General features: G+C 62.8%; 1 protein-coding gene across 17 annotated transcripts in view; it reads right to left on the bottom strand.

The window, feature by feature from the left end:
* TSNARE1 (t-SNARE domain containing 1) overlaps window positions 1–24,428 on the bottom strand; it is a 145,701-nt gene that overhangs the window by 28,986 nt on the left and 92,287 nt on the right. For 7 of the 17 annotated variants that reach the window (XM_072733754.1, XM_072733755.1, XM_072733756.1 and 4 more), the window contains 3 exons: window positions 23,984–24,056; window positions 22,191–22,649; window positions 13,748–14,999 (listed from right to left, as the gene is read on the bottom strand). In XM_072733754.1, coding sequence (XP_072589855.1) covers window positions 14,389–14,999; window positions 22,191–22,649; window positions 23,984–24,056 — 1,143 coding nt within the window. In that variant the 3' untranslated portion in view covers window positions 13,748–14,388. Of the gene's footprint in view, window positions 1–13,747; window positions 15,000–18,909; window positions 18,993–22,190; window positions 22,650–23,983; window positions 24,057–24,428 lie in introns of those variants that run through there. The other 10 variants (XM_072733759.1, XM_072733758.1, XM_025985055.2 and 7 more) reach the window with 4 other exon arrangements.

Below are 24,428 nucleotides of genomic sequence, written 5' to 3'. Positions count from 1 at the left end.
GCACGCACGCTGAAGGCTCGTGGGATGTCTGGGCGGTTTATTTGGTTTAATTTTGTTGTCCTCCCTTCCTGCTGCCGGGAGGTAAACAGACACACTGCTTCGCCGTCCTGGGGGCACGTTCACGATGCGCTGCAGCGCGCGGCCGCCGGCCTCTCTGGGCCTGTGCTCCCGGGGGCCCCTGTGCGCCCTGACCTGCGGGCGGCGGCGGTGTTCGCTGCAAGAAGGGGCACCTGCGTGTGCTGAGCTCCCGACAGGCAGTGGTGTCACCTAACGTCCCCCAGGCCTGGGACGGAGCCACGTCCAGACGCGGAAGGACGGCTCAGACACCGCACGTGGTTTCATCAACGTCTCGCTGCAAGTAACTAACTTGGCCGGGACTCAGGCCACAGGCCATGTCCGAGCTTTGCTTCCTCCCCCGCCGAGAGCTCGTGGGGACACTGGGCCGTGTCCCTGCCCCGTCACTCCTGTACACAATGGTTTGGAGGCAGGCCTGGGGTGACCTGGCACCGAGTCCCACCCTGCTCCTCCGTGCACGTAGCAGGTCCCCTACTTCCCTGCTCCTCAGCTGCTTCACCTGCAGGAGGGGCACGCGGCCTCCTGTGCCTCCCGCCCAGCCCAGGTGTGAGGCTCGGCTGAGCCACCAGGGACAGGCTCGGGGACAGGCTCGGCTGGCCATCAGGTCCCGCCCCGTGGGAGGGGTGCGGAGCTGCACACGCCCCCTCCCCCCACCCTGGGTCCCCCCAGTCGCTCACACAGTGGCCTCAGACCAGATGCAGCTCCTCCCCGGGGTGTGGGGGGTTAGGGAGACCGGACTGGGTGGGCACTGCTCATGGGGGGGGCAGACTCAGTCACAGGAGGGGCTCTGAAGCTGCACACCGGGCACCCGCCCAGCTGAGGCTGGGGGTGACCTTGCTCAGTGACCGGGCTGGTGGGAGGCGGGACGTGGCGGGCTCCCGGGTCCTGCCCCACCCCAGCCCCTTCGGACCCAAGGTTGCACGGGAAGAGCCCAGTCGTTTCCAGAAGACAGGAATGATTTCATGCAGATATTCCTGGCTCTTTGCTGAGCGAGCAGGACAATTCTGTGTCTCCTCTCCCTCCTTTCTTGGCACAAAGTGCCGCAGCGCCGTGGGCCCGGGTCCCGCAGGCCTGGCAGGCTGAGGTGTTTCAATGAAACCGAACCTGCATCTGTCTGCAGAAGGCAGGGCCCGGCCAGCTGGACGCACCCGGCCTGGCACAGAGGCCCCCGCCCCTCCTCCACTTTGCCTCCGCCTCACTGGCCAGCCAGGCCCCATGGGCCCCTGCCCGTCCAGCCCCCATCCCGCTCGAGGCCACAAACGGACGGATATCCCCTGAGCTTCCAGAAAGCTCAGGAGCCCAGTCTGTGCACGGCGGCTGGGCGGGGGGGCTGCCCCATGGGGCCGTCTGCGCTCCTTCTCCCTGGCCACGCTCCTCCGGCCCCTCCCGGCGGCATGTAGAACACCGGTCCTCTCCTGCCCGGCTGGCTCCATCAGGAGTTCCGAGGGACCCAGGAGAGCCCGGCCTTCAGAGACCCGGATTCAAATTCTGCCCACCACTTGCCAGGTGCATGATTTCAGCCTTTCTCCACTTCCAGTTCCATCTACAAAATGGGGAGACAGCAATCCCCCGTGGAGCGCACTGGGCCCGGAGCTCCCGCTGTGGTAGCTCAGTGCCCCAGGCCCTCCAACAGCCAGCGCCGCCCCACGGGAAGCTCTGAGAAGGCCTGCACCCTCATTCTGCACTCAGCCCTGGGCCAACCCCCAGAATGGCAGGAAGGGGCAGGACTGTGCCCTCCCTCAGGAAGCTGGAGGCCAGTTGGAAGGCAGGTCCCTAAGATGAAGATGGGGGGGCAGGTTCTGACGTTCAGAGAAAGGTATAGACCCAGCAGGGCTGCAGCCCAAGTGGAGGACAGATCACAGTGTGGTCCTGCATGCTAGGCCACGTGGCCAAGACTGGGGGCACTTCCAGAGCCAGGACCACATCTCAGCCTCCCCTGTGCTGCCCACCTGCCTGGGTGGGGGGTCCTCTTGACATGGCAGGGGCTCTGGAAAAGACCAGCCACTGTCCCCACTGACAGGAGAGGTGACAGTGGACGGAGGCTGAATAGTGGGGCTCTTAGGGATCGAGGCCAACAGTGCTTAGAGGGTAGGGACACAGGTTGAGATGATGGCCCTGCATGAGGTGGGGGCTGGGGGGCCTCTGAATAAGATATGAGCATCCCAAAGACAGATGCCTTCTTTCCTCCATTTTCCCAGTGATTTGTACCATGCCTGGTTTAGGAGACTCATTACCACCACAACCACCACCATCACCACCGTCACCATCACCACCGTCACCATCACCACCGTCACCACGACCACCATCATCACCACCATCACCACCGTCACCAGGACAAGTCACTGTGCTAAGTGCTTCACATGCAGCCCTCTGAGGCATTACTGATACGTATTTTACAGAAAAGGAAAACGAGAAGCGGCGACAAAGCGATGTGCTCAAGGTCACACACACGGAGTCACAGAGCTAGGGCTAGAACTGTCCGCCCCCAGGGCCGTCCTCATCTGTTAAATAAACGGCAGCGGCTGCCCCTACTCAGTACAGCTTCTGCAGAAGGAGATCCTTGCTGTGAACGAGACAAGATGCTGCCTCTGGTCCTCCAGAACACGGTTGCTCTGGGCCACAGGTACTGGAAGGGAAATAGGTTCATTTGCATGTAATTTGCATACAGCTGTTGAAAATAAGCCCAGATTCCCCATCACTTAAAAACTGCATTGTTTCCATCTTGAATGGGACCTTCCCACGCGCGCACCACCCCCAATCACCCCGCCGTGGGGTGACGTCCCCTCGTCACCCCTCGAAAGGAGGCAATTCCCCACTCAGGGGGTGACCTTAGATAGGGAACCTCCTCCCTCGAGAGGAGCTAAGTGTTCCCGCGGCCCTCCCAGCCGAAGCATGCGAAGTTGGACCGTGGGAGGGTGGGTTCAGGGGAGCTGCTGAGTTCTCCTGCAGGGGTGAGGCTGAGGGGGACCACCTTGCGTGGCAGGTGCTTTGTGAGCCTGCAGCATCCTCGACAATGGGCCTAATGCATCTAAACACCTGGGCTGGGCAGGATGCCAGGTGCTGCCTCCAGAGGCAGACTGCAGCCAGCTGCCTCCCCCCGAGAGCCTCTGGGGGTCTCAAGTCCTCAAGGCCACCATCGTCCAGCCCCCTCCCTCCACCTGCCTGTCCTTTGGCCGGGGCTCAGGATGCTCTGGACCAGCTGGTACAGCTCTCCAAAGCTCAGTCTGGGAATCAAAGCTGTTGGGCAGAAGCTGGACTAGAAAGGGCCCTGGGGGCCGGCCCCCCGACGCGGCTCCAGAGCGCTTGTGAACAGGGTCTGGGCCTCTCTGGAGACCCGCCTGGACGAGGGTCTGTCTGGCTATTGTGAGGTGCGGCCCGACGCCCCTTCCTCCCTTCGAGGTGGGTGCACAGCTCAGAGGCTGGAGGTCGGGGCCTAGGCATGCCGCTCATCCTCGGCCCCATGCCCAGCTCCTACATCCCTTGCAGCCCTCCTCTGCTACGGCAGAGCCAGCCGCCCCCCGGAAAAGCCCTTGTGCCCACTTGACTGGCGCCACGTCCAGAAAATGAACCAATTCCACCTGTGTGCTCCTAACACCGCCCCAGTAGGCAAGCAAGTGCTCAGGTGCACACGCAACACGTGCACCATGCCTGTGCCCCCAAGCTCACCGCCCCCCCCGGGCATGCCCGTGCCTGTGCCCCCGGGCTGTGAGCAGATGCTCCTCGAGTATTTCCTGTACCTTGGACATCTCTACCTCTAAGGCCTCAGATTCCTCACCTGTGCAATGGAGTGGCTGCGTCTTCCCTCCGGAGGCTCTATGAGGACCGCACGCGGGAGTCCCCGCACCCTGGGGGCCAGGCCTTTCTAGCTCTGAGATCCTCCTGGCCTCTCGAAGCAGTCCCAGTGCCCTGCATTGGGAGGCCTTTCCCAAGCGATGGGAGCCAGGCTGATTTACCCTCTATCCCTGTCTGGCCGCGTGTTCCCTCTGGGCCTCAAGGGCACCCCTGCCCCTGGCCCATCAGACAGGAGCACGGTGGCTGGGCCGCCCCCAGCCGCGCCCCCCAGCCTGTTTGCCTGCGCCCTGCTGGCCTCCCGGAGCCCAGGGTGAGGGGTCAGCTCAGGGGGCTCCACGCCCACTCTGGGCTCCCTCAGGATCAAGGCGGGGAACGTGGCCTCTGCCTGGGAGGGGCCTCTCCTCCTCAGCCTTGGGGGCGCCCCTGCGGGACCTCACTCCAGCCAAGCAGCTCCGAGCGCCCAGCCTGACCCCAGGCCCCGCGTGCCCCGATCCGAGGACGCCCCCGCTGCCAGCCCGGAGACCAGGCATGGCCCTCCGTGTCCCCGACACCCCGGGTGCGGCCCAGCGGGCTCAGAGGAGCGGGGCCCCCCAGTCATGATGAAGCTGGGCTATGGCCGTGCCAGCCTGGACTCAGGCCTGCCTGACCTGCCGCGGCCCCGAGGAGCCAAGGGCACCGTGGGGCAGGGAGGTGGGGCTGCACGGGCTGCAGGGGCCTAGGCAGGGCCACGTGTGACGCGGGGGCTCCAGGGGCGGAGATGGACGGCGTGCAGGGAAAGCACCCCCACCGCGGCTGGGCTCCCCGGCCCTGTCCACCCCGCCCACTGCCCCCCTCAGGCGGGAGGAGGTCCCCTGCTGTCACCCTGCACTTACTCCACACGGAGCAGACTGATTTAAATCTCCGCCCATTACATGGTCTCATTCATTTGGGGAATATAAAAAATAGTGAAAGGGAATAAAGGGGAAAGGAGAAAAAATGAGTGGGAAATATCAGAAAGGGAGACAGAACATGAGAGACTCTTAACTCTGGAAAACGAACTAGGGGTGGTGGAAGGGGAGGTGGGTGGGGGGTGGGGGTGACTGGGTGACAGGCACCGAGGGGGGCACTTGACGGGATGAGCACTGGGTGTTATTCTGTATGTTGGCAAATTGAACACCAATAAAAAATAAATTTATTTAAAAAAAAAATCTCCGCCCAGGGTTATCTTTCTGCTGGGCACTCATTCAGAGGGGGGCTGGGGGGGCCTGGAGCCGCGCAGGGGGAAGGGCAAGGCTCTGGGGTCCTGGCCTGAGACCCAAGTGCACACAGGGTCCCCCCCGCCCCCACAGCTGTCCCCCGCGGCGCCCAGAACGATCCGCATTTACATCTCTCAGCAGATGGAGGAGAGAATCTATAACAATCTGATCACGAAAATGAGATTTTCCCGTGTTCTCCGCGCCCAGGGGCGTCACACACTCAGGCCTGGACTGAATCCACTTGCTGCTATTTGACCCGCTCAGCTGCCAGATGGAAAAAGGCAGCTGCCCCTCCCTGCTCCCAACACTGCCCACCCCCCGCCCCGAAGCGGGCTCAGCAGGCCAGGAGGCCGGGCGGGGGGTGGGGTGGGGGGGTGAGCAGCGGGCCCCCCTCCGGGGCTCCCTGGTTAACACATCCGCCACCCAGATGGCCGAGAAGGGGCCCCCCATAGCCTCCCTGGTGCCCTGGGGCTGGGTCAGGCTGGTCCAGAGGCAGTGGCCTCGGGTGGCTCCAGCCTGAGAACCCCCACCCCCACCCTGGGGCCTTTGGGAGGCTCGCTCCCTCTCCCTCGGCCAGGGCTCAGGGCTCCCTCTCCCTCGGCCAGGGCTCCGGGGTGACTCGGGCCTGGGCAGCTTGAACCTGGCCCCTGACACTGCCAGGCACCCAGCGAGCGCATATGAGATTCTGACCAACCCCAACCCCTAATTTTACAGAGAAGAGAATGGAAAAGGGCAAGTCGTGGTCCTGAGAAAACTATCCCAGAGCCTGAGCACCTGTGAAGCTCAACTGACTTCTGAAGGAAGAGGAAGAGAGAAGGAGGGAGGGAGGAGGGAGGGGGAGGAAGACAGGAGGGAGGGAGGGAGAGGAGGACAGGAGGGAGGGAGGAGGAGGATAGAGGATGGAGGAAGAAGGAGGAGGACAGGAGGGAGGGGGAAGTGCAGGGGAGGGAGGAGGAGGGAGGGGGGAGGGAGAGTAAGGGGCAGCTGGGCTGGGCTGGGCCCTCAGCCCCGAGGGTCCCCTGCTCTCCCTGCAGTCCGCAGGCGCTAGCCCTGCCCTTTGCGGGACGGGCTTTAGCTCCTCAGGCCTCCCTCCCCTCCGGGGGACCCGTGGAGTCCCACCCTCCCCAGTTCCTGGGGTGCAGAGACTCCCAGGAGCGCATTCACAGGGCACCGGGCACCGTCCTAGGCGCCAGGCAGGGGTGCGGCGGGAGCCCTGCCCGTGGAACTTGTGTCCTACTTGGCAGAGAACGGGGCGTGGGCCCGGGGGCAGGAATCGGACCGTCCTCTGAGGGGCACTGCACGTGTGGCAGGGAGGTGGCCAGGCGGCAGGGGCGGCAGGGGAGAGCGCTGGGCAAGGGCCGCAGGGCGACTCAGGGTCCCGTAGCGCGGTCACTTTTGCCAGCACACAGCCGGAGCGTGCACACGCGTGTGTCCTCCTGCCCCTCGGGCTCCGGGAAGGCAGGCGGGGACGCCGCGGGGACGCCTGATGCTGTCCCCCGCACCCGCTGCCTGCGGTCCTGGGATGGGCGGGCCATCGAGCTCCGTGGCCACCGGGCTGCCTCTGAGCACCACGACGCTGGCGACTCCCCTCCTCTGCTCTCTGGAAACGTCTGTAGAGGCCGGGCCTCTTCCTGCGGTCCGGGGAGCACACTTAAGAGGCCGCGAGGGCTGGGTGCTCCCCGCCAGGCGCTCTGGGCCGGCTGTGCTTCTCCAGGAGCCCGTCCGCTTGTCCCCTGAGTCTCCACCCTTGGCCTCCACCCTCCCCCCTCCGGGATCAACCTCACTAGTGGCTCGTCCACTTGCGAGGTCTCCCCAGGGACCACTTCTGGCATCGAGGAGACTGTGACGACGGGGCGCGGCCTGTGTCCGGCTCCTCCCTTCCAGCTTCTCTGGGTTGGCTGCTCATCCGTGCGGCACCTTCGTGCAGTAACCCCCGGCCTGCGGCCTGCGGACTTGGGGACTTGGCGGCAGAAGCATCTCGGGCTGCGAATTTCCCCTGAAGGCTCCCCCCGCCCCGAGTCTGACGTGCCGTGTTTTGTTATTATTCAATCGTGTCTTCACACATCCGGTAACTCGCACACCCACTGAAGGCTTCTTTGACCTCGGAGTTATTTAGGAGGCTTTTGAAATTTCCAAACATACAAAAACACTTATTTATTTTTACCACTTACATCAACAATCGCATTCCTCTAACTGCATTTTCTAAAAATCGCGTGTTTCCTGCATTACTAACTCTGAAGTCTGTTGACATTTGTGCATCTCACTTGTGGTCAAACGCCGTGCACGTCCCCGGGTGCAGTGTCGGGGTCCTGAGAGCCAGGGAGGCCCAGCACCCTCTTACCTAAGCCCCAGTCCCCCCAAGTGCCCGCAGGGGCTCCCCACGACGTCGGGCTCCTCGGGGAGGGACAGTCGTGCTGCACCTCACCTCGACCTTTTTTACCGGGTGTTTACGGGTTAGGGTTCTCATCTTCACGACAAGTGCCACCTGTCACACAGTAACTCTTCACCACATCTAATTCGTTCTTATTTTACTAATATTGACGAACATGTGTCCTGACGTCCATTCCGTCTGAAAGCAGCTCTGCCCCCTGCACCGCGGGTGCGGACTTCGTGCCAGGCCATCGGTGCGTCTTCACCTGATCCTTGTCCTCTTGTCAACGGCAAAGAGATCATTTTCCTGCAATCAGACGATTTACCTGCATCCAGTGGGCGCTGCCCCCACGTGCAGAGGTGTGCTTACGGGCTTGATTGCCCGCTTTTCCACTCGCTGTATGTTTTTCCTTCCACGTTAGTTTTGTCACCTCTTTTTTTTCCCCTTTTCCTTTTTTGTGCAGTAAGAATTTGTGTTTGCTTCATTGCGTTCTCATTCCATTTATACCGGCTTGGAAGTTAGACACCCTAACACTCCTGGTCCAGAGGTGACCGTCACCTCAGATCTCACTGGATCCTTGTGTGCACGGCCAACCCCGGGTGATCCAGCCACGTCCTCCAGCCAGCGCCACCAAGACTTGCACACCACTGCCCAGCGGGCCCTCTGCAGCCGCACCCTGGCCACATGGCGCCTGTCCTGCCACCGTCACCACGGTGCCGCGGCTCTGACAACATTGTGTGTGTGGCGACTCACACGCCAGGTGTGCAGCTGTTGGGCAACACGCTTAAGAAACTACCAAACTGGTTTTCAGTGTGGCCATCCCGTGGGCGAAGCACAGACAGCCCAGGCCCCCCAGGTCCATGGGTCTCCCCCTCTGGCCTCTGGGGCAGGTGCACGGCAAAACGTCGTTACAGTTTTACTTTGCATTTCTTGAGCACCCAGGGTGCTGACCGTCTTCTCAGGTGCTCACGGGGCCGTCGTAAATCTTCTTTGGTGAGCATCTGCTCAAATCTTTTCCCGTTTTCTCACTGAAGTGTTTTTCCTACTGTTGAATTTAGAGAACTCTTTACATGTACAGGATACAAGTCCTCTGTCAAATATGTGACTTGCAAATATTTGCTCTCTAGTGAGTAGCCTGTCTTTTGCACAGCGTAGGTTTTAAATTTTGATGAAGGAGCCCTTGAGTTTTTACCGTATATAATTCCTAACAAAAGCTAAAATTAATCCATATTTAACTTCCCTGCAAACAATATGAGATGAGAATATTCTAGCAACTTTTCTCAACTAATATATTATCCACGTCTGGTTGTGGGGTCTAACAATTTAACCCCACAAAAGTTAGATGCCATAGTCATAATCATTACTTTATTACAAAATAACTTTATTATTTCACACAGTCCTTAGTTGAGAGTTGCCTACGTATTCACTGATTTCTTGGCTCTCTGTCCTTGTGTTACAGATCTTCCCTCCAGCGTCGCCTCCTCCATCCTTCAGATGTTCCACTAGGGGAAGTCTCTTGCCTGTGAGCCCACCAGGTTCCCACTGGCATGGAAGCACCTGCACTTGTCTTTGTCCTTGATGGGTGGTTTTGTTGGAAATGAGACTCTACACCCATGGTTATTTTTGGAACACTTAGCAGATAAGGCCTCACCGGGCTCCCCTTTCCCCTGTGGTTGACGTGGGTCAAGATCCCCTCCGTGCTGACCGTGGTGCTCCACGGCGTCTCCACCCATGGCCGGCAGAGCAGCTGTCGCATTTCTGCTGTGTGGTGTCCCTGCGCCCCCTGCACCTGCCTGGCCTGCGCCAGACTCCGGCCTCCTGGGCCCCAGTGGGCCCCGTTCCACCGTTCAACTCCACCGGCTCAGCCCGTGCTGCACTCTGGTGTCCCTCCAGTGTTTGCCACCTCCTCTGTGACCAGACGCCCGATGCACGGCCGTCCACACAGCTCTTTGTGTCTAAAAGTTAGAGGTGATTTTTTCAGACCCACTTGGTCACTTTTGATAATCTCCTATTGTTAACTTTTGTGATTTCTTATTTTAAAATATTTCTCAGGACCTACATGCTTACAAGTCTAATTCCAGTAGCTGCATCCCTCCGGGGCTGTGTCAGCCAGCTCGACGCCTCAGTGAACCCAGGCCGGGCACCTGAGACAGCAGAAACGGGTTTCCTCCCAGCCCTGGCGGCTGCAAGTCTGGGACCCACACGTGGGTGAGCTGCTCCCCCGAGGCCCCCATCCTGGTGGGTGGACGGCGTCCCCTCCCCGTGTCCTCATGTGGTCATCCCCTGGTACGCGTCTGCGTCCCGCTCTCCCCTCCTTGCGAGGACACCGGCCGGCTGGATGAGGGCCCCCGGGACCTCCTCTGCCCTAATCACCTCCACCAGGACCCGGCTCCAAGCACAGTCACCCTCGGGGGCCCGGGGGCGAGGACACAGCGTGTGGACCTGGGCACACAGTGGGGCCCACAAACAGGGCCTCCGTTGTTACCTCTGCACCTGCTCCTGCTTCCTCGGCTTTCTGCTCTGAGGTCCCGTCACATATGAGTGGCCTTGGACTGTGGGGTCACATGGGCCCCTCGTGCAGTGGGCAGCCCAAAGGCCCGACTGGCCCCTTCCCTGCACAAAGGGCCTTTGCATCTCTGGGATCTCGGATGAGCCCTGAACTGGCTTCTGAAACCAGCACTTTCCAGGAGGGCAGCAGGGGAGGCGATGGCAGGTAGGGAACAAGACCAGGTCCTTGGCTTCTTTGCAAAGCAACAAAACATTTTAAACCGTGGGTTTCCACGTTAATCTGGTCCGTACATAGCAGGAGGGCTGCAGGGACTGTCTAAGCCACCCTCCCAGAGCGGATCTGCCCAACTGCCCGCAGGTGCCGCGGCTCCTCCGGGGGATGCACGAGACTCACCTGGTGCGGCAGCGCCAGGCGGGGACTGGGCATGAAGCTGCAGTCCTGAGACCGGGCTCCGGGCCTGCCCTGGACGTCACCCCTCGATGCACCCCAGACTCAGGCTTGCCATCTGTACCAGGGCTGCAGCAGCTCCAGTGAACACCATCCCCACCACTCCGGCCTCTGGAACATACCACCGAGGCCCTGCAGTCAAGCCACAGACTGTCACAGCAACATCCCCCTCGTGCCAACTGTCACCTTCTAGACACCCCAAATTAGGACCATTTCCTCTCAGCACCCTCGGGTCCTTCTGGAAGCCTCCGCTGGCATCTGTCACTGCAGCCTTCGTGGCTCCCCTCCTCCACAGGGCAGCTCCTTCCTTCTGTCGCCGCCCCGACTCCACCTCCCACACAGGGTCCTCTGAGCCCTGTCCTGGCCCCTTCTCTCCACTGGGACGCTCGTGCTCCAGGGCACCCCCCCCCCCCCCCGCTGGGCCCAAGGGCACCTGGTACGAGACCCCAGCCCTGACTTCACCACCCACCTGCTCCCTTGCGTTCAGAGTCTGTGCTGCCCGGGGACAGTGTCCCAGCAGGACGGGCTCTGAGGCTGGCGGCCGGGGAGCTGCAGCCCCATCGCAGGGCGAGGGGCTGACCGTCCTCCCGCTGCCTGTGCACGCTCCCGAAGACCTTCCTCCCCAGGAATGGCTCTGGCTGGCTCCTGGCTAACCCTCCTAGAGGCTCTTCGGGCTACCCTGGCACATACCCAAGACTGGCAGCTTCCAGCCCAGGTGTGAGGAGGGCACCCCAGGACCACTGGGGCCCCTCCATGCAGGAGCGCCCCCGCCCTCAAGGCCAGCCGGGGCCTCCGTTCTCCCTGAGGCGTTGCCCGGCCTCCCCGTGCACCCGGCCCACGGCCTGCGGGCAGGCACCCACTGTCCCATCACGCTCGTCCGGGGCCCTGTCTGCAGCACAGGGTCCAGCCGCAGAGGCTGAAGGGCGCACGAGGGCCATGGAGGCAGACGGACCTGGAGGCGTCACCTCTCAGGCCCCAACTCCTGAGTCCACAGCAGGGGTGAAGGCTGCTGGTCCCCAACCTCAGCCCAGATTCCCTGCCAGCCCCTCCCCCACCTGTTCTCCGGGCCTCACCGACATCTGCCAACACGCCTTCTTCAGCACGGCCTCCCCAGCCTCTGGGGGCACTGAGTCCTACCGCCGGGTCCCAGGCCAGCCAACGGAATGCGGTGCACGCAGAAGCATCCTCAAAGGGAGTGGACGTGCCTTCCTAATCCCTCCTCTTCATCCTGCTACTTGGAACGTGAGTGCCGTGGTGGGAGTCCTGCAGCCATCCTGGCGCGTGAGCACCGTGACAGAGTAGGGACCAGCAAGCCACGCGAGTCTGCAGGGACCGCAGAGCCACCTTGCTGTGCTGGATCACCAAGCTCAGATACCTTCCAAGTAAAAGTCACAACGCCTGTTTTCTCTAAAATGTGCCACCTGGGTGTTTTGCCAAATACAGCCAAATCTAGTTTTAACTTACACACAGAAACCATTACCCAGGGAGTATTTACTAGCTTAGCATTGTTTCCTACAGCAGACCACGAGCTCCGGGAGGAGAGGCTTCTGGTCTGCCCTGCTTACGTATGCACCTTCCACACATAGTACGGGGCCAGGCCCAAAGGGGTCTCAGAGAGGTATTACGGGAATAACTACGGTCAGGGCCCAGAGAGTGACTGGGGTCAGGGCTCAGAGTGTGACCGGGGTCAGGGCCCAGGGTGTGACCAGGGTCAGGGCTCAGAGTGTGACCGGGGTCAGGGCCCAGGGTGTGACCGGGGTCAGGGCCCAGAGTGTGACCGGGGTCAGGGCCCAGGGTGTGACCGGGGTCAGGGCCCAGGGTGTGACCGGGGTCAGGGCCCAGAGAGTGACCGGGGTCAGGGCCCAGAGTGTGACCGGGGTCAGGGCCCAGGGTGTGACCGGGGTCAGGGCCCAGGGTGTGACCGGGGTCAGGGCCCAGAGAGTGACCGGGGTCAGGGCCCAGAGTGTGACCGGGGTCAGGGCCCAGGGTGTGACCGGGGTCAGGGCTCAGAGTGTGACCGGGGTCAGGGCCCAGGGTGTGACCAGGGTCAGGGCCCAGAGAGTGACCGGAGTCAGGGCCCAGAGAGTGACCGGGGTCAGGGCTCAGAGAGTGACCGGGGTCAGGGCCCAGAGAGTGACCGGGGTCAGGGCCCAGGGTGTGACCGGGGTCAGGGCCCAGAGTGTGACCTGGATCAGGGCTCAGAGTGTGACCGGGATCAGGGCCCAGGGTGTGACCGGGGTCAGGGCCCAGGGTGTGACCGGGGTCAGGGCTCAGGGTGTGACCGGGGTCAGGGCTCAGAGAGTGACCGGGGTCAGGGCTCAGAGTGTGACCGGGGTCAGGTCCCAGGGTGTGACCGGGATCAGGATCCAGAGTGTGACCGGGGTCAGGGCCCAGGGTGTGACCGGGGTCAGGGCCCAGAGAGTGACTGGGGTCAGGGCCCAGGGTGTGACCAAGGTCAGGGCCCAGGGTGTGACCAGGGTCAGGGCTCAGTCTGAGACTGGAGAAGGCATCAGCCTGCAACAGGAGGAAGCAGTGTCGGTCGCAAGTAGGGAGGTAGATGTCAATCTGTAGTGCGCATAGAGGACAGAGGGTGCATCCCGTCCACGCGGCACGAAGGTTAGGGGAGGCTCAGAGATGGCATGCAGGGATCCAAGGTTTGCCGCGTAGCAGGAAGCCTTCCCAGGGCGGGGCCATCTGCGTGAGGCTGCCGGGACAGCAAAAGGCACCACTTGCACCCACAGAGGGAGAGAGAGGAGGCTGGGAGGGCGCCCGGGCCCCGTCCCAGGGAGCCGCTGGATGACGGCTGAAGAGCCCAGGCTTTCTTCCGTAGACAAGGTTACCGGCACGCTGCCGGCCCACAGTGAAAATGGACAACCAGAGCAGGGTCCTGCCCGTGTGCCAGTAACACCAGTCCTGGCCCTCCCCAGGGCTGGGGCTTCCGCGGGAGCCCTGGAACCAGCACACCGCCCAGCCCACACCAATACTTCACACTCTCGGAGGCTTCTAGCCACGACGGTCAGGAGGAGGTAAAGGGGAGGCGGGCAGAGGGCACAGGGCCCAGGACCAGCGAGGCCCTGGGGTGTGGGGAGCCCTGCCCTCTCCTGTTGGCCCCACAGCCTCCCTGTGTGCGAGGGCCAGGGGTGCGCACCAGCTCCCCGAGGGACCCAGCAGGGGCACAGTGGGTAACGGATGGGGCTAATCTAGAAACCCAGCGAGTGCTCTGGGCTCCCCACCGGGGCTGAGCACAAGGGTGCAGCCCACCCGAGATCAGGACTGGGCTCCGTCTCGTTTGTTGATGAGCATCATCACTACCTTTACTGCCTTTTTCATTATTTTATGCTTATATAGGAAAAATACTTTTTTGCAGGAAAAATCAGTAGGTACAAAACAGCACCCCACCCCATACAGTACCCAGTAACACATACGCATATGCGTGTCTATCAAGCCACAGCTCTAACTGGGCAGAAAGGACTCCAGGCCTGCGGGACGTGGTTCCCTCGGCAGAATGAAGAAAAGTGCAGGACCCAGCCCGCAGAGTCCACACATCCAGGAGGAGAAGGCTGCCGGGTCCCCGGGGGCCTTCGTGACACCCAGCTGAGCCACCCTTCCAGGTCTGGGGACGCTCTAGCGGCCCTGTGGCTGCAGGGAGGTGCCGGCCCTTTCCTCCAAGGGGCTCACCGCAGCTGGTGAGCACGCAGGATGGCAGCAGGGGCTCCACTCGTGCCCCTCTGCCCCCTCCAGCCATGAGGTCCCTGAGCCAGCCATGAGACCTCTGCCCAGGACCTGCAGATTGGCTCCGAGGCCTTTCCTGGCACATCGTTGAGCCCCAGGGACAACGTCGTGAGTGTCCTTTGTCCTCACGGGCTCTGTCGAGGCTCCAGCCCTGCCGGGCTGTCCCTGGGCCCAGCTCTCAGAAGGGCTGGAGTCCCCACTGTGTGCGGCCTTCTGGGGGCCAGACCCTAGACCTCGTCCTCCACCTTGAGGATCATCCCTGAGAAGACCTCCAGGCCTGGGTGGGAGCCCTGGGGGCTGCCCTGGGAGCCTCTAGTGGACCCACGGGCCGCTCCGCCAGGCAGGGTGCCCTCTGGGGCCGTGGGCGAGGCTCCCCGTGCTGGGCAGGCCCCCACCAGCTTCTCGAGGGTCCGGTTGAGGGCCTCCACGCCGTCAGCCAGCCGCTGGCTCTGCTCTGCCAGCCTCTGCAGCAGCAGGTTCTGCTGAGCCATCAGTGCGCTCTGCTGCTGGGACCAGTGGGAGAGCAGGGCACCCTGTCGCCGATGGGAGTCCAGCAGCCGCTGTTCAAACTCGGTGGCCTCCCCCGCGGGCCTCCCAGGGGGCGGGGCTGGCGCAGCGGAGGGCGGGGAGGGCCCAAGGGCCCCCGGGAACGCAGCTGGGAACGCAGCGGCAGGTGGCGCAGAGGCTGGGGAGGCTGGGGAGGCCGGTGGGGAGGGCGAGGAGGTAGGCGCAGCGATAGTTCCTCGGAGGTCCAGGGGGTCGGGTTCAGGCAGGCTCGGCCCATCCAGGGTCCGCAGGGGTAGCCACAGGCAGCTGGGGGCCTCATCCTCCTCGTCCGCTGGTGGAGGGAGACAGGAAACGTCAGCCTCCAGCAGCCATGACCGGGGCAATACGTCAGAGGGAGGGAGAGGTGACGGAGGGGGGCCCTCTGCACACGGAGCACTGAGGCCTCCCGGTCCCTTCTGAGGTGGGCAGCAGCACCCACTCGAGGGAGCTAGTAGGACTCGCGGGGGGAGTCTTCCTCCAGTAACACTGAGGTCCAAACCTCAGCCCGGCAACTGCAAAGCCTCAGTGCCCAGCCCCCACGCTGCCATTTGTCTACACATCCACCGAGCTGGCTGCTGTCTATCCACCATCCCGTCTGCCCACCTGTTCACCTACACATACCACCCACTCACCTCCCGCCCTTCAGTTTCTTCATCCATCATCCATCTTCTTCCTTCCTTTCATTCTTTCCTTATATTCATCTGTCCATCCACCCATCCACCAACCATCTACCCAGGCCTCTATCCACCCATCCATCTACTCATGCCTCTGTCCGCCCATCCACCATCCATCCACCCATCCATCATCTATCCTCCATCCACCATCCATCCACCCATCCATCCATCCTCCCATCCATCATCTATCCTCCATCCACCATCCATCCACCCATCCATCCATCCTCCCATCCATCATCTATCCTCCATCCACCATCCATCCACCCATCCATCCATCCTCCCATCCATCATCTATCCTCCATCCACCATCCATCCACCCATCCATCCATCCTCCCATCCATCATCTATCCTCCATCCACCATCCATCCACCCATCCATCCATCCTCCCATCCATCATCTATCCTCCATCCACCCATCCATTTACCACACCTCTGTCCATCCATCCCTCCATCATCCATCCTCCATCCACCCACCCATTTACTCATACCTCTATCCACCCATCCATCCATCATCCATCCTCCACCCACCCACCCATTTACCCACACCTCTGTCCACCCATCTGTCTACCATCGATTCATCCACCCATCCACCATTGATCCTCCAATGACCCACCCATTTACCCACGGCTCTGTCCACCCATTCTCCATCCATCTATCCTTCCATTTACTCATGCCTCTGTTCATCAATCCATCATCCATCTGCCCACCCATTTACTCATGCCTCTGCCCATCTCTCCATATGTCCATCATTCATCCTCACCCACCCATCCATCTACTCATAGCTTCATCCACCCACCCATCCACCATCCCTCCCATCTCCAGCCACCCATCTATTTAACTACATATCTGTCCACTCATCCATCCACCCACCCACATCCATTTATCCACACCTCTGTCCATCTATCCATCCATCCACCATCCTCCATCCACCATCCTCCATCCATCCATCCATCATCCTCCATCCATCCACCATCCTCCATCCACCATCCTCCATCCATCATCCTCCATCCATCCATCATCCTCCATCCACCCAGCCATTTACCTACACCTCTGTCTACCATCCATACTTCTGTCCACCCACCTAACCATCCATCCATCCATCCACCCATCTATTTATTCATGCATCTCCATCTAGGCACCCATCCACTGATCTCTGGGTCCACTTCTCCAGCAAGTAGGTGTTTGAAGAATGAGAGAGTATACATGAAGCAGAGCTTCCCCAGAAAAAGCCCTGGACACGAAATCCTAGAGCTTAGGCTCCAAAGCCAGCTCTGCTTCCTGAGAGCTGTGCAGCTTTGGGAAACCCTTCTCTTCTCTGGACCTCCAATCCCCAATTCAGGCCATAGGGATGTCTAACCCTCCTCTTGTCAGGGTGCAGCGACCTTCCCAGGGAAAACCTGGACCTGAAATGTGGGGCTGTGCCATGTCCTGCATGTCCTGTCTTTCTGGACACTTCTCAACATGCCAGTGGAGGTGAGTGGGACGACATTCCTATGTGGCAGCAACCATGGGTTGTGCCTCCTGGGTCTGAGCCTCACTCACCTCACCTATGGCACAGAGGTTACTGCTTTGCAATGGAAATGGGGTAGTGACAGGATCACCCCAGATGGCAGGGTCCAATGAGCCTCCTGGGAATAGGACAGGGATGGGGGTCTGAGCCTGATGAGGTGTCCATGGACATAGGTGGCCATCCATGCTGCCTCCACCTCCTTCTGCTGCTCCTCCTCCTGTCACATCTTCCTCCTGTGGTCCTGGCATCTGCTGATCCTTCTGCCCCGGTGGCCCCAGGTATTCATGGAGGAAGCCATCCTGCTGGCTTGTTGCTTCCCTCTCACGATGCAGCTGTCGAGGGCGCCTGATAGGCTCCACCACTTGGAAGAGTTCCCATCAGAGAGAGGCCGGCCCTGAGCTTCGGGCATGTCTGCTTGCTTGTCATTTGCAACCTGTAGCTTCCACTCCTGGAGGTCTCGGAAGGACCAAGCCTGGTGGAGAGGTCCCAGGTGGAGGGCCTGGCTGCCCTTGGCGTGCCGCAAGGTGGTGGGGCCGTGAGCCCAGCAGTGAGCACCAAGTTGGCATCAGTCTGCCTCTGGTCCCATCTGGCCAATGAGACCTTGGCACAGCCTGCTTCTCCTGGTGCAGCATTTACCAGGTCTCGTGTGCAGCCGACCCTCAGTCATCCTGCCTTCTCACTCTGGTGGCCATGGATGGAGAAGAGGGGAAGCCAACAGAGCTCTGACTTCCCAGAGACCCCAGGGAATGAGGACATCGTCTACCCACCTTCTCCTGGAGCCCTCTGCCCTGCGGCCCCCCACGGCCCCCTCACAGTGGTCACACTGCAGCCTATGAGCTCGCCTGTGTAGCTCCACCTTCGGCCTCTTCACACGCTGTCCTTTCCTCCAGGATGACTACCTGGCCTCCAGGATGGAGCATGCGCTCTCCCAGGAAATCTTCCTGCCCCACAGGCCAGGGCCCTCCGCTCACTGGACCGGACCATCCATCCCACCATACCCCTGAGATGCCCACTCGTGGGGTGATGAGCTCCACAGTGTCCGTCTCTGTGCATCAGAGCCCAGCATGGAGCAGAGGGCCAGTGAGTGAGTGAGGAGTGAGTGGATGGCTGCCCAGCCCCCCACCCAGCCGGACCAAGACCTAAGCCTGCCTGGCCTGATGGGCTGCTCACACGGTGGCAGCATGGCAGCCTGGAGGCCCAGCCATCAGACCCCAGGCGGCTCTAGGCTGCATCTGCAAGCAAATAAAGGCCTGATAATTTGCTCTCCCTCTGAGCCAGCCAACTGTCCCAAGCCAAGTTCTGATGGCTCCAGGTAGGAAGGGCCCATCCCAGCCTCCAGCCCAGGGCCAGGCCAGAGGCAGACCCGAGCCACACAGGAGCCTAGGCAGCTGGTGCAGGTGCAGGATGGTCAAGAGGAGGGTCAGAGAAGGTGACAGACACTGCCAGACCCAGCTGCCCTTCTGGGAAGAAGGGAGAGGCTACAGAGCCTTCTGGACGTGCAGCTTGGCAAGTGAGCTCCTGAGTAACCATGGCTGTGCCCAGTGCCCATAGCAGGGAGATTCCCCGAGTGGGTCCTGCTCATGCTCTGGACCAATTGCCTGCCCTCCAGCTTCCAGGAGGCCAGCTGGGCAAAGGCCCTGGCCGCCCACCACCAAATGTTGGGCTTCCTTGCCCTTCTTTGCTAGAATCTGACCTGAGCATGGGAGTTTAGGTAATACTGATGCAATGAGAATGGACACTCAGGTGTATGTGTATCAGGGGTGGGCTGGGAGAAGGTATATTTGCTGGGAACTGAGTAAGGAAGCCAATAATCAGAATTAGACAACCGGCAGCGGTGCACAGCATCCTGGGTGCAGAGCCCGCCGACCTACCTCTCCCCTCCCCCACACCAGTCCACCTGGGCTCAGAGAAGGTCCTGTGGGGACGCCCCTCCCAAGTATAGGGCAGGGCCTGGGCTCCCAGGGAGACGGGACCGAGGGGGCCACGGGCCAGCCAGGCTGTCCCCTCTTACTGACTTACTTGGTGCCGGCTGGCTCCAGCCAGGAGCTCGCTGGCCGCCTCTGTGTGCGAGGACGCAGCCTCAAGGCTGGCTTCAATACTCTCTGCAAATCAAGACAATAGAAGGAATTACAGAGTGGAGACCCTGAGGACACCCCAAGGACGAGCCCCAGGGAGCCCAGGCACAGAGGCTTGAGGGGTTGGATGGCCGCTGCCCCCTTGGTGGTCATAGGCCCCACACTGGCTTCACTGGAGGCCAGGTGAGGAATCCAGCCGCCCGAAAGGCAGAAGCTGCAGGGCTCGGGCACTGGGCCACCGGGCTGCTGTGGGCACTGGCCACTAGAGCCATCAGGAGGTGCCCCGGGCAGCAGGGGCAGCCCAGTCAGGAGAAGGCAGAAGCCAGCCCGGATAGAGGCCTGCCCTCCCTGGGTCAGTGAACAAAGGTGCAGGGGGTTGGGGGGCACGCGCTGGCCCGAGGCTTCTGGACAGCGACTGACTGGTTCCGACTTCAATTTGGGGCTTCGGGCACGGGGCTCGTGGGGTGTCAATGAGGCCCTGGCAAGTCACACCAGCGGCACACCTGAGCCACCCTCACGGGGCCCAGAGCAGCCCCAGGAGACCAGAGAATTCCACTCAGCAACGCCGGCAGTAAAAGGGCAGCATCATGAAAACACGCACCAAATTCACAACCAGACCTCCTAGGAACACAAGGCCAGGCTGCAGGGACACCCAGAGCGATGGCTTAGGACTGTGACATTCGCGCACAGAGGGACCTGGGTTTGAACCCAGATGAAGGACGTGTCTACACTGTTTTCTCTTCCACCACCAGGGATCCTGGTAGCGACAGAGGGAGGCATGTGACCCCAGCGAGAGGCGCTCTGTCCACAGACCAGCTGCTCTCACTGCGGCTGCTGCAAACGCAGAGCCCCTCCTCCAAGGAAAAGGGGACCAGACTCCAGACTCTCAAATTCTGGTTAGGACTCCGGAGGCAGAAGCAGTTGGATTCACATCCTGCATCCCCCCTGGAGCACCACAACCCGGGCACCCCTGGTGAGCCGGCGGCCCGAGGCCGGGGCCCGGAAGGTCCGGAGGAAACAGGCACCGCCGCCCGGTGGGTGGCCCCGGGGGTTGTCTTCACCGTGGTTCCCTCTCCTCACTGGAGCCCAGCCCCTCCCGGAGCAGCCCCGCTGGAAGGAGAGGTGCAGGGCTCACCCCCCAGCAGCCTCCCGGGCCCCTGCTCAGGCGCCGGACCCACCGTGCAGCCCCGGGCCGTGGGCAGCAGCACCCCTGTCCTGCCCCCGTCGAGGAAAGATGGGCACACAGGACAAAGCAGCTGCCCCCACGCACGGGGAGACGGCGGGGCCCAGGCACAGGGCTGGGGGCCACGCTCCTGGCCGGGCCTTCCTCCGCCCGGCAACCAGCCAGAGCCTGGGCTGCTCTCAGCTCCTCAAAGCCCTGACCACAGGCCCTGGGGTCGCCGTGAGCCCAGCTCCGAGGTAACGCTCACTCCAAGCACGGCCCGGAGCTGCACGTGACGCCGCAGCCAAAGCCCCCCTCAGACGCGGTTCCACCCTGGGGCCATGGTGCAGGGAGGGTCCCTCCTCCTGAGCCCCCAGGGCTGCCAGGTGGGCACGCGGCAACCCGGAGCTTCATCTTGAAGATGCCAGGTCGGTCGGGGGCAGATCTTGGGCGCCCTCGGCTCACCCCTGGTCCCCACGCGGGGGCTGCTCAGCGGGAGCTGCCCTGCAGGACCTCGGCTGGGAGACTCCAGGCCGGGCCTCTGGCGACCGCACAGAACCACCCTCAGCACCGGCCCCAAGGGTCAGAGAGTGGGGCAGGGAGGATGCACCCCAAGGCACAGCCCCCACGGAGGCCCCCACGACTCGCTAGCCTCACCCCTGCGGCCGTGACCCTGGCCAAGCCCCTGGCCAGCACTGCCCAGACCGGGGAACCGGTGGGTCCCGCAGGAAGTCTCAGCCCCCCCTCCGCCCCCCTGTGTCTCAGCCCTGCCACGGAGGTGCAGCCCCAGGCCACTCCCTTTCACTGCATCACTGGGTGACAATCCACTGGCCCAGGAGGGAGCTCCTCCCCCAGGAGGAGCCCGGGGCACAAAGGGACCAGGCAGTTGGCTGCCCTGATGGAGGTGAGCCCGGGGGGCACTGCAGGGTCTAGGGAAGGGGGCGCCCGGCCCTAAGCGGGTTCCTGCCCTGCTCCAGGGCTGGGGACTCGTGGGGTGGGCCTAGGCACACAGCACCACCCACCGCCAGCCCCCGCAGTGTGCACACCCTACCCTGCAGCACCCCAAAACCAGGCCTTGCTCTGCCTGCAGGACAGTGTGGCCTCCCCTGGGCTGGCAGGCCGGCCCCGCCCCAGGCATCTCCCAGGCCGTGACCCAGGCCAGCCCCCAGGGAAGGGCAGCGCCTGTGTGCATCTCCCACCCGGCGCACGAGAAGCTCCGCCGTAGCCATCTGCGGGGGCATCTGAGGTCCCTGACTGGCCCTCAGGGCTGAGTCCTGTTGTCCACTCTGCAGCCTTCAGGAGGGGGCTGGTCCCGCTCCAGGCTTCGTCCCCACGGTGCTTCCAGCAGCTCCCCGGGAAGCAGAGAGTCCATCTTGGCGGAGTCGAGGGGGCGCAGCCACTTCGTGCAGACTGACCAGGACGTTCAGAGGCGTCTTGAGGAGGAGGGGCAGCAGGAGGAGGCACGGAGGGAGGTGGCACCAGGAGTCCAAGCCAGCACCACCCTGAGGCCGGAGGTGGCTGCGTGCGGCAGGGAGACCCCACCAAGCACCCTAAGCCTTCCTCACCAGGCACAGAAACTTCCAGCAAAAGAGGACCCTGTCGGCAGGCACATGGGCTCAGAGGGGGGGGTCAGCATGCTCTGGGAAGCTGAGAGCCACTGGAGGCCACCTGGTCTGGGGGAGAAGAGCCCCCACGATGACGAGAGCACAGGAAGGGGTCAGGGTGGTCCCCTCCCCCACACGGGGTTGGGGACAGGGAGGGGAGCCGGCCCCTCATCTGCTCCCCGAGCCTCTGGAGGCCCTTGGCCGTGCTGTGTCAGGGTGAGGGCACCCCCAGAAGGGCTCCCAGCTTGGGGTCAGGACGAGGCTGAGCCTGAGCCCCTGCTCCCCTGCTCCCCGGGGCAGGCAGGCCCCTCCGACCCCCGGCTCCTTCCCCATCTAGAAGCAGAGAGGCACCACGTGGTGGCGGTCATCCCCACCGGCCCCCTGCCCTCCCCGAGGGTCCTGCTCCCTGGGGCCATTCCCTGAACCCCGGCACGGGGCAGGCCTGGGGGGCCCACTTACTTGGCAGGGGCTCGGCAGCCCGGCCCTCGCCTAGGGGGGCTGGGGCTGAGAAGGTCTCGGCCACCATGCGCTCCACGGGGGTAAGGACGAGGCCGGGGGCCCGCGGGCGCTCCGCCAGTTTCTTGCGCACGGCCCCGCGCAGGTCCCGCCACTTGTGCTTGAGGTCGCCCAGGTCCCTCCGGCAGTAGCCCAGCGCGTTCACCGCCTGCAGGATCTTGTTCCACACGCGGTGCTTCCGGGAGGGCGTGCCCCGCAGCGCCCCGAACAGCAGCGGGTAGTGGCGTGTCACCCTCTGCACCAGCACCTCCGTCTCCTGGGGGCTGAAGTTGGGCTTGCGCGTCTTGGTGCGGCAGTGGGGGCCCGGCCGCAGGGGCGCACAGCCCAGCCCGGGCAGCAGGGCCGCCACGGCTGGCTCTGGGCTGGACCTCGGCCGGCACGGGGCCTTGCTGCTGCTGGACCCTGGAAAGGCACCGGAGGCTGAGGGAGCAAGCAGAGGCCAGCCGACGGGCCGGGGAGCAGAGCACCGCCAGGCTCGTGGCCCCCGCTGTCCCTGCAGAGGGGCACACGGGCCCCCGACCCTCATCTGTCACGGCAGGATCACCCACGTTAGCACACGGTGGGGTCCCGAGGTCTCCGCTGCTGTCTCTCCTGGTGCCCCAGGGTCCCCAAGCCCTGACCCCACGGCCGCGAGTCAGTCCTCGCCTGTCCCTCTCCCCCTCCCCTGGAGACGGCCCCTCCCGATCAGTCTGTCACTGGGACGGAGTGACCGTCTGGGTGACGTCTGCAGCGGACAGAACACTCGCACACCCGCCCGGAGACAGTGGCCAGAGGTGGGAGTGGCTGCGGCAGCCACGCTCAGGCCAACGACAGGGGTACGGGGTGGGAGGCTGTGGAGCCCAGGCGGGGCCTGCGGGGAGCAACGCGAGGGCCTGTTGGGGCAGCCGCCGAGCACAGCCCTGCACGCAGCCCAGGTTCTGGAAAGAGCACAGGTCAGCCTGCTGGACAGCAGCCGCAGGGGGCAGCGCTCCCTCCCGCCCAGGCCCCCATCTCCTGGGGGTGCAGCACAGCCAGGGGGACAGCCGGGCTGCCCTGTGGGGAGCAGGACACACAGACCTCAGAACCCTGGCTGGGAGCTGACCGTGCTGCCAGCGGCTCTGGGTGCCAGGAGTCAGCCCCATGCTTCTGGGCCCGAGAGCCGCAGCTCCTACCCCACCTGCTCAGGCCTCCCAGGTACTCGGCCCAGTAGCAGGGAGAACCACATGGCCACCTCGCGGGGAGAGGCCAGGCTGGATGGGGCTGAGGTCCTCATGTGGAAGGAACACTCACGTGGAGGGGACACGGGCCCACCCCTGGCACAGCCTTGTCCCCACCACACCCGTTTCCTGAGAAGTGGCCGGCTCCAAGGTGGCTCTGGGCTCCACATGTGCAGCACTCTCTGCTGGGGAATCTGCTCAACCCCCAGCCTCAACCCCCTCCCCACCCCACCCCCACCCAGGACAGCCTGTCCTGTCACCCTGGGGAGTCCTTGAGTGGGAGGAAGACCCAGGGGGAAGCATGGAGGCCCAGACTCTTCAATGAGCAGAATGGGTGGGCCACCCTCCTGCATGAGCCTCCCCAACCACAGCCTTGCCTGAGGAGCTGAGGAGACCTGGGGACACGAGGAGGGAGGGCAAAACATGCTCAGACCTCAAACCCCCTGGGTGTCGTTCACCTGGGAGGCAGCCCTGCCCACACCTGGGGGAAAGGGCAAGTGTCTGTGGGCAGGTGGTTTAGAGGGCAGCACAGGTACCCACCGATGGCATCGCCTTGCTCTGACACCATGGAGGCCAAGTCCTTGATGATCTGGTTTACATCCAACAAGTCACTCTGTGAAAACAAGAGGATGGCCATTAGGTGCAGAGGTCAAGGGCATAGCCCTCAGGGAGTGCTAAGTGAAAGCCAAGATCCAGCAACAACTCTGGGTCACCCCCCAAGTCAGAGACACGGCTCGATCTGAATACTCTTTCCTGACCCTGAGGCCAAACCACAAGCTCTCTGGGCTGGAAGATCCCTCACTGGATAGAGAGGACCCAGGGTCGGGCCCTGGAGGGCTGCAGGCAATGCTGCCCACAGTGTCTGCGCCCGTCAGTCCTACAGACACCTTGTTCCCCGTCCTTGCTTTGTCGCCCTTGACTGAAGGATGGTACCTTTCTCTCTCTCTACACCCAGCACTTGGCACCAGCCAGCATGCAGGTGCTG

This window comes from Vulpes vulpes, chromosome 13, assembly GCF_048418805.1.
Source record: "Vulpes vulpes isolate BD-2025 chromosome 13, VulVul3, whole genome shotgun sequence".
In the NCBI taxonomy this organism is placed as follows: Eukaryota; Metazoa; Chordata; class Mammalia; order Carnivora; family Canidae; genus Vulpes; species Vulpes vulpes.
This window is presented reverse-complemented; position numbering and strand designations above follow the sequence as displayed.